Below are 15,531 nucleotides of genomic sequence, written 5' to 3' on the forward strand. Positions count from 1 at the left end.
CAACAAGCCTTCACGGTAGACCATCTGTCACATACCTGTGGCATGCTTCTCACAGATTCTCTACATTGTCAAAAAGAGAAAAAAGTGACAATATTCATCTAGGAGACTTGTTACCTATGTCCATCTGCCTTGATGACAGTAACACTCTCCTTTCCCTACAATTTCTCAACCATACTGTGCAAAAAATGTGAAGTTTCACGTGATATGTTTGTTTCAACTAAAGCAAATTTATTTCTTTTTTGCTATATTTAAAGGAAACTTTTGTGTGTGCGATACTCTGTGAGCACTATTCTGAGACTCGTATAGACGCATCTTCAACAACATGTGCTTGCTTTGTTGGGTTCTGCCAGAAAATGGAATGCAAAACATCCAACAAATAAATGCGCGCTCAGAGTAGTTCAGACAGGTCATGTGTTTTCGAAAGAACAGATAACATATCGAGAGGAGTCCGTATTCTCCGCTACTGAAGGAAGACTGTATGCCACAAGTAACTGAATTTCTAAGTATCATTATTGCTACTCAACTTTATGCTAGGAAAGAAAGGTGAGAAAACAAAAAAACAATTACAGCTGGCAATCGATTTTCTATGTTTAGCTTTAAATAACCTAGTTGACCAGAAGCACAAAGAAGGCCTCAGACCATGAGGAAAAAGACAACAGCCTTAGGCAAAGTCAGCCTATTCTCAGCCAATGAACACGAGCATATCCTTCGCAGCAAGAAGCGAGTAAACCAGATAAAGGAGCAGGCACTAGAAATAGAAGGAAAAGAAGAAAGAAGCACATGCAGACAAGGAAGTCTGGTGATGTCGGCCAATTTTAAAGCTGTGACGCAAACATGTGCTTGCTGGTGTGTCTGCAATGCTTGATGCAGCAGAAGTGCTTCTTTTTTGAATGGATCAGTTAACCATGCTAAGCAGCTAATGAGTGGAAAACCTCCAGCAGTGGATATTTTCAAAAATTGCACAGAGAAGTTGTGAACATTTGGGCTTTCTTTACGAAACTTCAGACTGTGTATGCATGTTTCATTGGCTTTACATAATTTCATACAGCTTGCAAAAGCTAGTAAGAGCATGGATGCATACTTAGATGCCTCAAATCACATGCAATGGTTTTCACAAAAACAAGAGAGTTGAAAATTGCAGACTGGCTGGGATTCAAGGATGCAGCTCTACCAATATAATTCTTGAGCATGGCACTTATGTGATGCATAATTATTTTGTTCCATCACACAATGGATCTGAATCAACAGTGTTACTAGACTTGCTTTTGAGCACAACAGTCTTACCAGCAGTTAAAAATATTTTCTAACAGTACGCTGTATTGGGCAAGTTGGAAGTAGTCCATACTGTGGAATAGCGTCAAAGAGACAAAGAACCGAGGAAAGAGAAGATAACACGGGCGCTTTTGCGCTATTCACAATATGAGTTAAATATATATTGAATCTTCACGTGAAAGTAAAGCATGGATAAACAAAGACATTGTTAAAGACGACCAGAGCACTTGCTCAATTGAGCTGAAGCAATAGCAGTTTCAAGACTGAAAAGAGTTGATAGCCATTAAAAATTCAAATTGATTGTAGTTTGAGGCATATTAAATGAATAAAAAGAAGGTCCTCTGCCACACCACTACTTTCCAACTGAAAGACAGAGTGTACAATGAGCATGATACAGGAGAGCCTCACCCAAACCACTAATAAACATCAGTGCAATTTCAGCGCATCTCTGCCTATCAGCCTGCATTCAAATACACCTCTTCTATCTAAAGGCTTCACATTTTTTTAGGGTCAGCTTAAACCAAACACTTAAATTTAAGGGGATACAATATCTCGCTTAGTAATTTCCCTTTGAAAGCATGCACGTGATATTAACAGAACCAGTCATCACAAGTAATTTTAGCTTCTATAATAACACCACTTTTTTAAACAGAAAGGTTGAAAACATGGACATTTTCCTTGTGCCCACTGCAGTCATAGCCAACAGCCCCAGCGACATCAGTTGCCCACTTACGCCATTAGCAAATCTGGCACAGCACACTCTTCCTGGTCTACGACTAAATGGTAGTGATCCACCACTCCTATCTCTGACTAATGTGGAAGACATTAGAAAATGTCCTCACAAAGGTTTTGTTCCTGTACTAACCCATCACACAAAGTGAAAGCTGCAATTAGTAAAGTTCAAGTAATTTAACTTGTTGCATGATAAAGCATTTACAGTGTGCTACCAGATGAACTAACGATATAGGCTTCAGGATGCCCACAGCTCTAATAGTACAGAAGATAAACAAGAACATGTCAGTAAGCAAAAAACGTTGTACTCACTTTCTTTTAGCTCGCGCAAGCTGCCGAGGAGCTTTGCGTTTGCTCGACCTTGTTCGACAAGCTCTTGTTCTAACTGCTCCAACTGCACTTGAACTTTGCCAGGGCGAAAAACCTGAATTTGCAGGGCAGCAAAATGATACAAAATAAGCCTTAGCCATAAACATTACTACACTTAGCTCTTGCATCTTTTGCAAGAAAAGTTTATGGCAGTTCAAAATACTTTTACTTTAATGAAAGTTCTACGTTCAGCTGTAATTAGCAATCAAGAATGACACCATGAATTATGACAACACAGGCAATATGAAATGCGGAGATAAAAAAAAAAAAAAGGATTGTTAAACCGCATGCCTGGGAGGAAAGCAAGAACTGAACTCACCTTCCCTGTCAATGGGCGCTGAAGAAAAAGAAGGTACGTAATGCCTCCCCATGTTAGAAATGCAAGTGAAACAAATAAAAAGAAGTTTCTTTTACGCATTGCAACATAGCAATTTTCTCCAGGTCATAGCTGTAAGAAACAAGAAACGAGAACAGGTCAGTCAAGCACAGATTAAAAAAAAAAAAATTATGACCAGTACCAAGATATACGAAAGTAAAACCACTGAATACTGCACTGCAGCCGCGCTTATGCGAATCACCTGACGAAAACAGCAGAACATACCAACTAGAAAACGATGCAGCTAAACTGTCAACACTGTTGAACTCAACTGATGATCAACATGACACCGATACTGTGCAAGAGATATGACACACGTGCCAACCTTAGAGGAAATTGAGAACGCGGAACGAAAGAGCCCGGCGGCCAAGTCAACGGCGCAGGGCACCACTCGGAAGTAAGCGCTAAACCACAACACCAACGACGTCCGACTCGGTCCCGTACAACAACATGCAACAGTTATTTCCGCATGTCTTGCTCAAGGCCGCTTGAAGACGATCGACGGGCGAAATTGCCACGTCCAATGTGCCACCAGGGTTGCGAAAGATAAGAGTGCTCAAAGAAGTCAGTCCCATGCCGGTCACGATAGGGAAGCTCCGTGGGTTCAAGGGCAATAGGCGAATCTTAAACGCTGATCGGTGGTCAGCGAGAGTCCCGTCGACCCGACCCGTCCTCAAGAGGCTGTGTAGCATTTCTCAGCCAGCTGTGATTTACACAGATGACTGCACAAACACATCAGTCCACGGAATCGCAACGTAAATAAGTGGCTACGTGAGCCTGCGAGCAGCGGTGCTTACCGATACTCGGGAGTCGCTCTGGTCGGCAGCCTCACCTAAAACAAGCAAGGCCGCCTTGCGGACTTGTGCCGGCTCACACTAACTTCATTGCGCAAACGAATCCAGCAGCGCTGACTCCGTAAAACTATCCGAGAACGAAGCAGCTTAAAAAAACAAACTACTCGCATCGGTCTCACTACTACAACAGAATCATGATGACGAGTAACGCCCCCTATCACCGGCTAACTACACGTAGAAGAAATTCCATTGTTGCTTGCCGGCCAAGACGTGATCGACCGCTTTTGGCGTGGACATTGCTGGTTGAAAGCACGTGCATCAGTGGGCCAGAATCGCGAAAGCGGTAAATTTCGCGGCGCTAGAATTACGCCGAAATAATATTTATATAAAAACAAGCTAGAGCAAAACTATTGGGGTCTGCTTAATAACCACTTCTTTAACAGCATTTCTGTAATTCTTACTATTCTTAGCAATTAAATTGTTGCTACGTTATGCTATTTTCTTTGCAGTTGGGTGCCATTGTTGTTGCGACCGCAGACAGAAGGAAAAGAAAACTGCACGGGCCTGCTAGCTGAGCGGCTCTGACACCGCTGCAGCGAGCAGTGACGACAGGTTGAATGAGAAGCACGTCAAAACAGCCACGCCCGCAGAAAGGATCCGACCCAGTAACACCGGAACGTTACAACAGTGTTAATTTTTGTTTCAGTCGGACGTTATTTTGATGATGCAGCTAGCGCAAGACCGGGTTAGGCCTTCACCTTGCTGTGGGTATGGTAGGTATAGTCCGGCTAATGATGATGATGATGATGAAATGCATTCACGCATCATCCCAAAGATTTAGTTGCAAAGAAGAGTTATATTAAAAACATGTGTAGTGGGAGAAGTTCGAATGTGCTGGGACTCAGAACTTGAAATATATTCGCTCTGTTGTTTTACAGTTATAAATGAAGCATTACCCTAACATTTAGAAGAAGATATTCAAACAACTTTTAACATTAAAATAATGTTAATTATACAACGTAAAACGTTATATAATATTGCAATAAGGTTCAAAAGTCAACCTTAGTATAATGTTTATTTTGAACGTGTGCTAGTGTTATTCTATGCTATAAAACGTTAGGCGACATTCAGGCAAATAATTTTATAACAATGTTCTAATGTTCGGTGAAACCTGGGGAACGATAAATTCACGCGGCACTCCGCTAATATAGACCATTTAGCCGATGTCATACGGCTAAAATCGGTCTTCCTCATAATTTGTGCGACAAGCTACTTTTTCCTGTAAAATCGCCGCGCTCAGTTCGGTTCCAGCACGCGTGAAGAATAATTGATTGTACGTGACGCGTGTATTTACTCTACTGAACAGCAAACGAAATGAGTTTCTTCTATTTGGCAGCTAAACAATTTGGTCTTGTTTCTGGCGATCAGAAAAGCTAGCACAACATTTTTTGTCATGTAGGAATTCTGTGGGGTGATTACTGTATTATTGAGCTAAGCCCGTTATACCTAGTGGTACGGGCACATTATTTTATGTTTTTTTTTTTTTTTTTGGGGGGGGGGGGTTGCCTCACCATAATATATGTATTATTGAGCTGTATCGGACTCCTTAATTTTCCCGCTAATCTGTCTTGATCCCTGGATTTCTTATTCAGCTGAAGGGTTATATATTCCCCTAATTTTGGATCCACTTTCAAATTTGGCGCTATCGCATGACTGGTTCCTTTATGTTATGTAATCATGATGACGTCCTAAATCTAGACCAATCAGCGAATTTCTAAAACCGAACGCAAGGTATACGCCTCGATGACGCCTCAAATACTACCTCCTTAATAAGAATACCCAGCTAGCATATATGCATGTGCTTATATCTTCAAAAAGCTGTTAAGCTTCTCTGGTCGCGTAAATAAAGATCGAAGCGTCAGGTCATATTATAAGAGCAAAAATTTCTCTGCCTCCGGCTTGCTTGATATCACCAAATGCCATACACTAATCTTACTCTTGAGCTGAGTAAAAAGCAAATGCTTTTTTTTTTTTAATTTGTAGTGTATAAATGGCATTTTAATTTTCACTTCGGTTTTGAGGTCGCCCACACTGATTATAGATATATATCCTACAACAGTATACAATTTATGTGAAAGGCCACCACGAGGCCCTGCTTTAACCAAGCTGTACGAATTTGCCCGTATGGTCTAGGAGTAACGTGCCTGACTCGGCATCCATGGGTCTCGGTGGGTTTGATTCCCATCTTAAAATTGACGTTCACCACCTTGCCGATTTGGTCATGGTATGCTGTCTCGTGACGTCACACAAACTGCCATCCAATCTTTATGACCACTTCCTTTTCTAGCTGCCACCTACCAGCTTTTGAACCAGCCCGCCAATTCCAGCGCCTAGGAGTAGTGTGTCCGACTCGGGGTCCCAAGGGTTCAGTGGGTTCTGTTCGCATCTCAGAAGTCTCTGAAGTTCTGCGCAATGTGGCAGGTCCTGCCAACAGCTTTAAATAGACCGGCCGATCGACACAGACAGACAGACAGACAGACAGACAGACAGACAGACAGACAGACAGACAGACAGACAGACAGACAGACAGACAGACAGACAGACAGACAGACAGACAGACAGACAGACAGACAGACAGACAGACAGACAGACAGACAGACAGACAGACAGACAGACAGACAGACAGACAGACGGACCGACGGACAGACGGACCGACGGACCGACAGACGGACCGACCGACAGACGGACCGACCGACAGACGGACCGACAGACAGACAGACAGACAGACAGACAGACAGACAGACAGACAGACAGACGGACGGACGGACGGACGGACAGACAGACAGACAGACAGACAGAAAATCGGTGAATGAGACTCAAGTGCATTAAAACCGAAAGAAACGACATCGTAACATTGCGCAAGGTAGTGAAGATATGATGTAATGCAATGTATAAAAGCGACGAAAGAGTTGTATGTCGCGTTATGCGCTGAGCTGGCTGTGTGCGAATGAACATTTCGCAGCTCCGCGTTGCACTTCAAACGCTACCTTTCTCTGAACTACACTTACACAAATTCGTGCTCACCTCAACCCGCAATGGTGCTTCAGTGTTTAGGCACACGGCTATTGAGCTACGTACGTGATGCCACCACCACCAGACCGGCCGTGCTGCCCGCTAAATGCCAACCGCATCCGGAGCCCGCTGCTATATCTCTTTTGTAGCGAGAGCTACATTACCCGCAGTCTCGCCGTTTCGCTGTGGCACTTGCTTCGCCAGCTCTGCGTATGAGCAAGGAACCGAGTGACGCCAAAGCCGCGCAGCTGGTGCGCCGCGCCGACGTCGGAGCGGACGCCGCTCGCCTCCAACCGAGGTGTTTCGTGGTCTACTACTGCGCATGTGCGAGAAGCCGAGTGACGTCAGATCTGCGCAGCTGCCGGCACGGCGCGCCGAGCACGGAAAAGACGCGGCCGCCCGCCTTTGACCAAGGAGTTTTGTGGTCTACTACGCATGCGCGCGTTACCGAGGAGTCTCGCGTGCGCAAGGGGGAGGGTTCCCGGCGTCGTATAAAGCAGGGAGATGATACGGCGGCGAAGAGGGGTTGCTCCTGTCCCTAGGTTGCTGGGACTAGCTGGGACTGGCAGGTCTCCGCCGTTTGAAGCGCGGGCTAGCCTGCCACCGATGGTTCTACTTGTTGTACGCCGTCATTGCACCCGCCACCTTTTCGGTGGATGACGACGGCCGTTGCGACTCTCCTTTTTCTTTCTTTTCTATTTTCTTCTGTCCGCACGAGGTAGCGGAGGTGGCTCAGATACAGAGCCAGTAGCTGGCCTGTGCAGTTCTTTTCCTTCTTCCTACAGTCGCAGCAACAACAACTGCGGCGCAACCACTGTGTCATGGAAAACAAGGAGAGCAGGTCCGACGTTGCACGGCGTAGAAGACGGCAGAAACTAGAGTCGTTGGACCCCGAGGTTGCGGCCTGACAGTTAGCTGTGAAAAAATATTGTCTGCTGCATTGTTTTGTGTGGTATGCTGTTCAGTAAAAACGCCTCCTGCATTTTAAAAGCTTTTGTAATAATCTATCCCGTTAATACCTGCGTACGAAATTTATTTGCAGTTGATGACCTTTGTTCTTTCAATGCTTGGACTCCATACTGAACGTGGTGATGGGCTTATGGTTCATCACTCGTAACTTCCAAAAAGAAAGCGTCGTGCACTTTCTATGAGCATCCTGTCTGTATTCCTGGCGATAGTGTTTTTTCGGTTCAAGTATCATTATTCGTAGGACCCGACGGGCACCATGAAGATGAAATGAATGAAACTGCATGACAACGGTACCTTCTGTAAAGCCCTATTTATGAGCTTTAACATCAACGATCTTCGAAAATCATGGCCTACACACTACGCCAATCATTTTTAATTGATTCGCTACTACGTTGAAACTGCTTGACTAAAATATCGCTTGACGGTAGGAAGAAATATTGCTACCACTGCAGCAAATTCTTTCACGAATTTCTTTACTTTTTATTTGTAAAGAACTTAATCACGAAATGAAGAACAAAATCCTTTGTTTTTTTCTGGACCACTCTTGACTGCACTAACCCTACAGTAATTTGCAATGAATAAACATGATTTCACTGGTTTTAATATAGTCCATATCCGGTCTTATCTCAATCGGCAGAGATAAGCTCAAATCTCTAGCACCGGCGGTACATACTATAGCGTAAGCAATTCTGACTAATTACATCTCGCATATATGCTCACGTGTATACCAACATGTAAAAACTGTCACACGGAACTAGTATCCCCCTACGCGGCTAGAACCGTCAGACCTTACGCCACCAGCTAGTTCGACATTGTATTAGTACGAGCTTTCGGCCATGAGTCCCTCACTCATGATATCTAAAAAGGAGTGTAAGTTTATAGATACGTTTTAGATACCGTTGTATCACCCATGCCCCTTCTTATGCCTTCTTTGTGATCGCGCGCGCATCTTTCACCTTTTGTTCCCTTTTGTCTTTCCCCGCCCTCTAATGGATATATAAGCAGCTTTTATCAGTTTCCATAAATTGTTGCAAGTCCCACAAGAAAGTTTTGTACAGCACTGGTGCCACAAACGAACCCAATACACTCAACACACTCTCCATGCTAAGAAATGCCCGCATTGCAATGCATTCCCTCCTTAACGCCAGCCCCGCCTAATAGGAAGCCGTGTTGTCCAGCTCGGACCGACATGACCTGCACATGGTGGTAGACTTACAGGGCCAGGCTTACCTCAGTCGCTGCAGCAGCCCTGGACTGAGGGCGACTCAGGACGCTTCCTTGGTTTGGTTTGGTTTGGTTTGTGGGGCTTAACATCCCAAAGCGACTCAGGCTATGAGAGACGCCGTAGTGGACTCCTGAAATTTCGACCACCTGGGGTTCTTTAACGTGCACTGACATCGTACAGCACACGGGCGCCTTGCTTGTTCAGAAAGAGAAAATCACGCGTTCGTTTTTTTATGTCTCTTCTAATGCGAACATGGTATGATATCCGCAGTATTATATGTGATGAAATTTGCAGCCTCATACCTATCTTCTTCTTCTTGTGATTTGCTGCTTCTTACAGAGACATGGCTTAATTCACCAATAACTGACCTCGAGATTTTGCCTTCATTCCCTCATTTCGACATTTTTCGCAAATACAGACCTGGAGATACACTTGGCGGTGGTGTTCTTATCGCAGCTGACCCATCATTGCGCTGCACACCGGTCAGTGTTCCTAACCCCCCCCCCCCCCCCAGAAATGGTTTGGATTTGTTGTAATGCTACCTTTCCGCGCCTGCTAATTGGTGTTTGTTACCTCCCTCCATCTAATGACGACTCCTTTATATCTTTATTTCATGACTCCCTGCAAGCGCTAACGACTATGTATCATAATACCACCGTCGTTATTTTTGGTGATTTTAATTATCCTTCCATAAACTGGATCAATCCCGCTTCTACCATGTCAAAGTGCAACAGTGAAAGTGAATTCGTGAACACGTGCATGGCTTTCGGTCTAACGCAGCTTGTCAATGAGCCCACTCGTATTACACAGCACTCGTGTAATATTCTTGACCTAATTTTAACAACACATGCCGATATCTGTTCTTCGCTTACTTTTCTTCCCTCCCCTAGCGATCACGCTGTAATCAATGGCTCGCTCCACTGCAGCTTGGTCAGGAACAAAAAAACTAAGAAAAACCTAACACTCTATGATAAAGGTGACTACACAAGTATGAATTCTGAGCTAGAATCTTTTTGCGACACTTTTGCAGCCACTTATGAAGAGAGGCCTGTTGACGTTAGCTGGCAACTTTTTAAAAACGAACTGCTCCGTCTAATCGCAAAGTACATCCCCACTATCACAATAACAGAGAGTGCGCAGTCGCCATGGTTCAACTCGGCACTAAAACGTTTAAACAATAAGAAAAAAAAAACTTTTCCGATCTGCTAAGCGCTCAAGCAATGCCTCTGCATGGGATAAGTATTTCTGCGCCACTAAAGAGTATAAAAGACAATTACACTCCTCTAAACAAATTTTTTTCAATAACACTCTGCCATCTATGCTGCGTATTGACCCCAAAAGGTTTTGGAAGGCAATCAGTCCCTCCGTCTCAACCAACATTTCTTTGCTTCGTAGTGACGGCAGCAATGCACAAGATCACGAAGTCGCTGACATGCTGTTTTCACTAAAGAGACCTCTGTCGACCTCCCTTCACCACCAGAACATGCTCATCCCGAAATGTATCCTCTAACTATTGACCCGAACGGAATTTCTAATATCATTGATAAACTAAAGAATTCATCCTCGGCGGGAACCGACGGCATTAATGCTAAGGTGCTTAAGAACACTAAACATGTCAGTAGCCTTGTTTTATCGCCCATTTTTCAGCAGTCGCTAAACACTGGTACCCTTCCCGTGGACTGGAGGATCGGGAAGGTCGTTCCTTTCTTCAAGAAAGGTAATCGCTCGTCACCCAGCAACTACAGACCAATATCCCTCACCAGTGTTTGTTCAAAAATTATGGAGCATGTTATTTATTCCCAGGTTGCAACATTCCTTTCATCCGTTGGCTATTTCCATCCTAATCAACACGGCTTCCGTCAAGGCTACTCTTGTGAATCTCAGCTTGCTCTTTTCCTTCACGATATTCACACGAACCTCGACCTTAACATACCCACAGACTCCTTTTTTTTTAGATTTCGAAAAAGCCTTCGATAAAGTCCCACATCGCCATTTGCTGCTTAAACTATCTACCCTTAATTTAGACCCTTGTGTATTGAATTGGATCAATAATTTTCTAACAAATCATTTCCAGTTTGTTTTCGCCAACTCCCATTCATCTATCCTTTCCCAAGTCCGGTCAGGCGTTCCTCAAGGTACTGTACGTGGCCCCTTACTTTTTCTAATTTATATTAATGACCTGCCAAATTGCATAAAATCTAACATACGGCTGTTTGCCGATGACTGTGTAATATACCGCACCATAAATAACCAATCTGACATCGCTATCCTACAGAATGATCTGCTTAACGTGCAAGAATGGTGCGACACCTGGCTTATGACATTAAATGTTAATAAAACGTTTCATGTCTCTTTACACCGTCGGCGTAACTACTTACCTTCTACCTATCATCTTTACGATTTTCCTATGACTGAAACTGACACTATCAAATATCTAGGTATTCATATCTCCAGTGACCTATCCTGGTCCAGTCATATTTCTCATATAACCAACTCCGCTTGTCGCGTTCTTGGCTACTTACGCCGTAACATTTCATTAGCTCCCTCTTCTGTCAAACTAATTGCTTACACTTCGCTTGTCAGACCCAAAATTGAGTACGCTTAAGCTATATTCGATCCTCACCAAACTAATCTGATCAATTTACTGGAATCTACTCAAAATCGAGCTTCACGTTTCATTCTTTCAGATTACTCCTATCGCACCAGTGTTACCGTACTAAAATCCAAACTTGAACTTCACAATCTAGCTTTACGCCGGAAACTAGCTCGCCTTTCTCTTGATCATAAGTTTTATCACAGCTTGCCACCTAACAACGTGTTCATCCGCCCAGCCCATTGGTCATCTCGTCATCTCCACTCCAATGCCGTCTACTCCCAGCGCGCCCATACGACAGCATTCCAAAAGTCATTTTTTCTCCGCACTGCCCTGGATTGGAACGACCTTCCCGACCACATCGCCTCACTAACCGACATTCATCATTTCAAGACTGCCATCGAAAGACATTTTTTATTGTAACCGCCGTTCTCCAAGCCCACCCCTCATGTAATACCCCTTAAATGGGGCCATTGAGGATTCAATAAATAAAAAAATAAAAAATAAAATATAAGCTTTCAGGATGCTGTTCCTCAATCATCTGCCGTACGATATGTGGCAATCTTGAAACTCATATGCGTTTGAGCTGTGCGCTGGAAGGGAAGCGGGAGGAGGACAGGTGGAGCGGTAGCCACAGCACCGGATGCAGCTGACCCTGCATTATCTATAGAGTTCCGTTTCCATAGCTGATTGTGGTGTATGTTATCCGTTCTGAAGATTTCTTGTTACTGCCCTTTGTCCAGGCGTTGGCCATGCAGGCGAGTAGCGGCGTGACATGTTGATCATGGATTTCCCCAGAGATATATTACCAAGCTGCTGCTCACATTGAGAGTGCGTTCTAGATGGACGCGCCTGCACATTGTTATTCTGTGTCAAAAATATACCGTTACTCTCGGCCTAGATTTATGCACCTCCTCACTGCTTTCATTCTTCTCAGATGACCTTGTGGCGTTCGGTAGCACTTAAGAAGTGGCGAATGATTAGCCGTAGGCTGAACCAAGGTTCATTGCTGCTAGCTAACTCAACATGATCAAATAGAGATACAGAAATGTCCACAACAAGAGGTGCCACCTAAAACTTGCCTTTCAGAGTTATCATATTGCGTCATGCATGACGTCACTAAGCTAGCTCGCCAAGTACTCGCTGCCCTGTTTACTCTCTTTAAAAAATCACATGCGTCTACACAGGTGGAGCGGTAGCCACAGCTTACTGTCTGTTACGTATAAGGTATTTACTAAGGTAAACGCTAATAGAATCAGGACAATCTTAGACTGCAATCACGCAAAGGATCAAGCAGGTTTTCGGGAATGGTACTCTACTATCGATCATATCCATACCATCAATCAGGTGATAGAAAAATGCCCGGAATATAACCAGCCCTTATACATAGCATTCATTGATTACGAAAAAGCATTTGACTCAGTTGAAACATCGGCGGTGATACAGTCATTGCGAAATCAGGGGGTAGACGAGTCGTACGTGAAAGTGCTGGAAGATATATATAGTGGCTGCACAGCAACCATAGTTCTGCATAAAGAAAGTAACAAAATTTCCATAAAGAAAGGTGTTAGGCAAGGAGACACGATCTCCCCAGTACTATTCACAGCTTGTTTAGAGGAAGTATTCAGAGACTTGGAATGGGAGCAGTTAGGGATAAGGGTATACATAGAGAATACCTCAGTAATCTGCGATTTGCTGATGGCATTGCCTTGCTAAGCAACTCGGGGGATGAACTGCAAATAATGATTGATGACCTAGACAGAAAAAGTAGAAAGGTAGGCTTGAAAATCAATATGCAGAAGACTAAGGTAATGTTCAACAGCCTCGGGAAGGAACAGCAGTTTACGTTAGGTAGCGAAGCACTGGAAGTAGTAGGCGAATATGTCTACTTAGGACAGGTAGTAACCGCAGATGCGGACCATGAAAAGGAAATAACAAGAAGAATAAGACTGGGATGGAGTGCATTTGGCAAGCACTCGCAGATGATGACTAGCAGCGCACCGGTATCGCTCAAGAGCAAAGGATACAACAGTTGCATCTTACTTGTACTCACCTATGGGGCTGAAACGTGGAGGCTAACCAAGAGGGTTCTACTTAAGTTGGAGGACAACGCAGAGGGCTATGGAACGAAAAATGGTAGGGGTAACATTAAGAGATAGGAAGCGTGCAGATTGGGTCAGAGAAATAACTCAAGTTACTGACATTCTAGTGGAAATCAAGAAGAAATGGGCATGGGCGGTACACGTAGTGCGAAAAGAGGATAACCGATGGTCGCTTAGGGTAACAGACTGGATTCCAAGGGAAGGACACCGTAGCAGGGGGCGGCAGAAAGTTAGGTGGGCGGATGAGACTAAGAAGTTCGCAGGGGTCAAGTGGATGCAGCTAGCACAGAACCGGGTTAATTGGAGAAATATGGGAGAGGCCTTCGCCCTGCAGTGGGTATAGTCAGGCTGATGATGATGATGATGATACGGACATACAGTGCAGCAACTGACGTGCGCTAGGGACCATAGAATACCATAGGAAGGAGCCGATTTGGCAACAAGCCATTGTATAGAGTGCAAAACGAGTTTTCAAGCGATTCCCACTAGAAATTCGAAACTGGGGTTCTTAACTGCTTTTCGGTTTAACACACAACGAGGTCACTTATCCAAGTTAGCTGCATTTGCTCTGTGCGGTAGTTGCTCCATATGTAAGCACGTTATCCGGCCCCCAACGGCAGTCGAGGTAGGGCTCCAAATTGCAGTGTGGGACGAACGGCCATTTATGAATCTGACACCTGCGAGTCTGTGATTGGTGCTTCGTGGTCACGCTACCTCTAGAAGAATCCCACTACCCCTAGAAAAATGCCTAGACGAAGACAAGTCACCTTGTCGAAACATTGGCTGCGAAATGCGGCTCCCTTTCAACCCTTGTTAGATTCTCTTTCATACGGGTGCAGCCACCTTTCCCTCGTTCTTCCTGGTACCTCTAGGACGTCGTCGCGTTTTCGGCTAATCGCCTTTCACTTCTTTAGCCGCCTTGCACAGGCCCTTACAGCTACTCTAAAACCAAGTACTCTTTTGCTGCCTCGCGTCCCCCTCTTCGTGATATGCAATCCCAACCTGGGTCATCTGGTCGACGGACCCCGGCAATGTTTTATAGCGAGTTGCTGTCCGGCTAGTCATTAATATCTTAGGTGCATAAATTAATATTGCTGACTTCTTTTTCTCTTTAAATCATTCTGTTTTTATTATTCTTACAGCGTTTCATTGCAGATTATCGCACAACGCTGTTAGTGCTCTTTTGTTGGCGTGTCTGTAAACAGTCTTAAAGTTTTCGTTCTCCGCCTCCCATCAAGACAAGCTTGCGCAATGGCAGGCAAATGTGTCGGTCTTCTGAGCGTACACTCAGCCTTTCCTGGAAATTCTCTTTTTTCTAGACCAAGGACACAATATTTCGCAAATAACAGCCGACACCTTATAGATGGACAAGGCAACTAATAACTTATCGGCGAGAAGCGGTGCTCGTGGGCACTCTTCAGCTGCGAGAAGAAATATGACATGACACAACACGGAAGTGATAGCGAAAATTCGAAATCTCTAGAACTCCGAGCATGCGGGAGTGTAACGTCAAGTGGCGTTTGCTGTTTTTATTTTAACATAGCCGCGATGGTTCTTAAAGCCACTTCCAACAGTGCGGATACCTAGACTGCCAAATATCCGATGAAACATCCGCGCTCCCCGTATATGGTTTACAGCCGTCGTTTTCTCTTGTGCGTACGCGTATAGCTTTTTCTCAGCCCTTATCTCGGTACATTGCCTCACCAAAACTAAGTGTAAGGCCCGTGCTCTGTTCGGCCTCAATGGTTGTTGGGTTGTCTGTGTAAGTTTCTATGCCAGACCCTCGTGTATGTGTTGATGTATATCTGTACTTGTGTTTTGGGAGAATTTCTCAGCTGGGTGGCCTAGTGTTGAACTGCGTGTCGCGTTCTAGTTCCTAGAAGGAGAGGATTAGCTCTAAAATGCGAGCGCTTCCTTCGTACCCCCCTCTGAGTTTATTTTCCCTTTGCTATTGGAGATGGGAGAAGCGTCCCTTTTGCCTCTCCTCGGACCTCATTAGCGCGGTCTCCCGCTGTGCCGTCGCACGA

General features: G+C 44.6%; 1 protein-coding gene across 5 annotated transcripts in view; it reads right to left on the minus strand.

The window, feature by feature from the left end:
• LOC146187341 (alpha-1,3-mannosyl-glycoprotein 2-beta-N-acetylglucosaminyltransferase-like) overlaps positions 1-15,531 on the minus strand; it is an 80,039-nt gene that overhangs the window by 29,307 nt on the left and 35,201 nt on the right. Inside the window, exons 1-3 of one of the 5 annotated variants that reach the window (XM_084607648.1) lie at positions 6,628-6,774; positions 2,693-2,821; positions 2,317-2,428 (exon numbers count right to left, since the gene is read on the minus strand). In XM_084607648.1, coding sequence (XP_084463774.1) covers positions 2,317-2,428; positions 2,693-2,791 — 211 coding nt within the window. In that variant the 5' untranslated portion in view covers positions 2,792-2,821; positions 6,628-6,774. Of the gene's footprint in view, positions 1-2,316; positions 2,429-2,692; positions 2,822-3,074; positions 3,489-3,546; positions 3,764-6,627; positions 6,775-15,531 lie in introns of those variants that run through there. The other 4 variants (XM_084607647.1, XM_084607645.1, XM_084607649.1 and 1 more) reach the window with 4 other exon arrangements.

This window comes from Amblyomma maculatum, chromosome 6 (assembly GCF_055883805.1).
Source record: "Amblyomma maculatum isolate TAMU_Amacu chromosome 6, ASM5588380v1, whole genome shotgun sequence".
NCBI lineage: Eukaryota > Metazoa > Arthropoda > Arachnida > Ixodida > Ixodidae > Amblyomma > Amblyomma maculatum.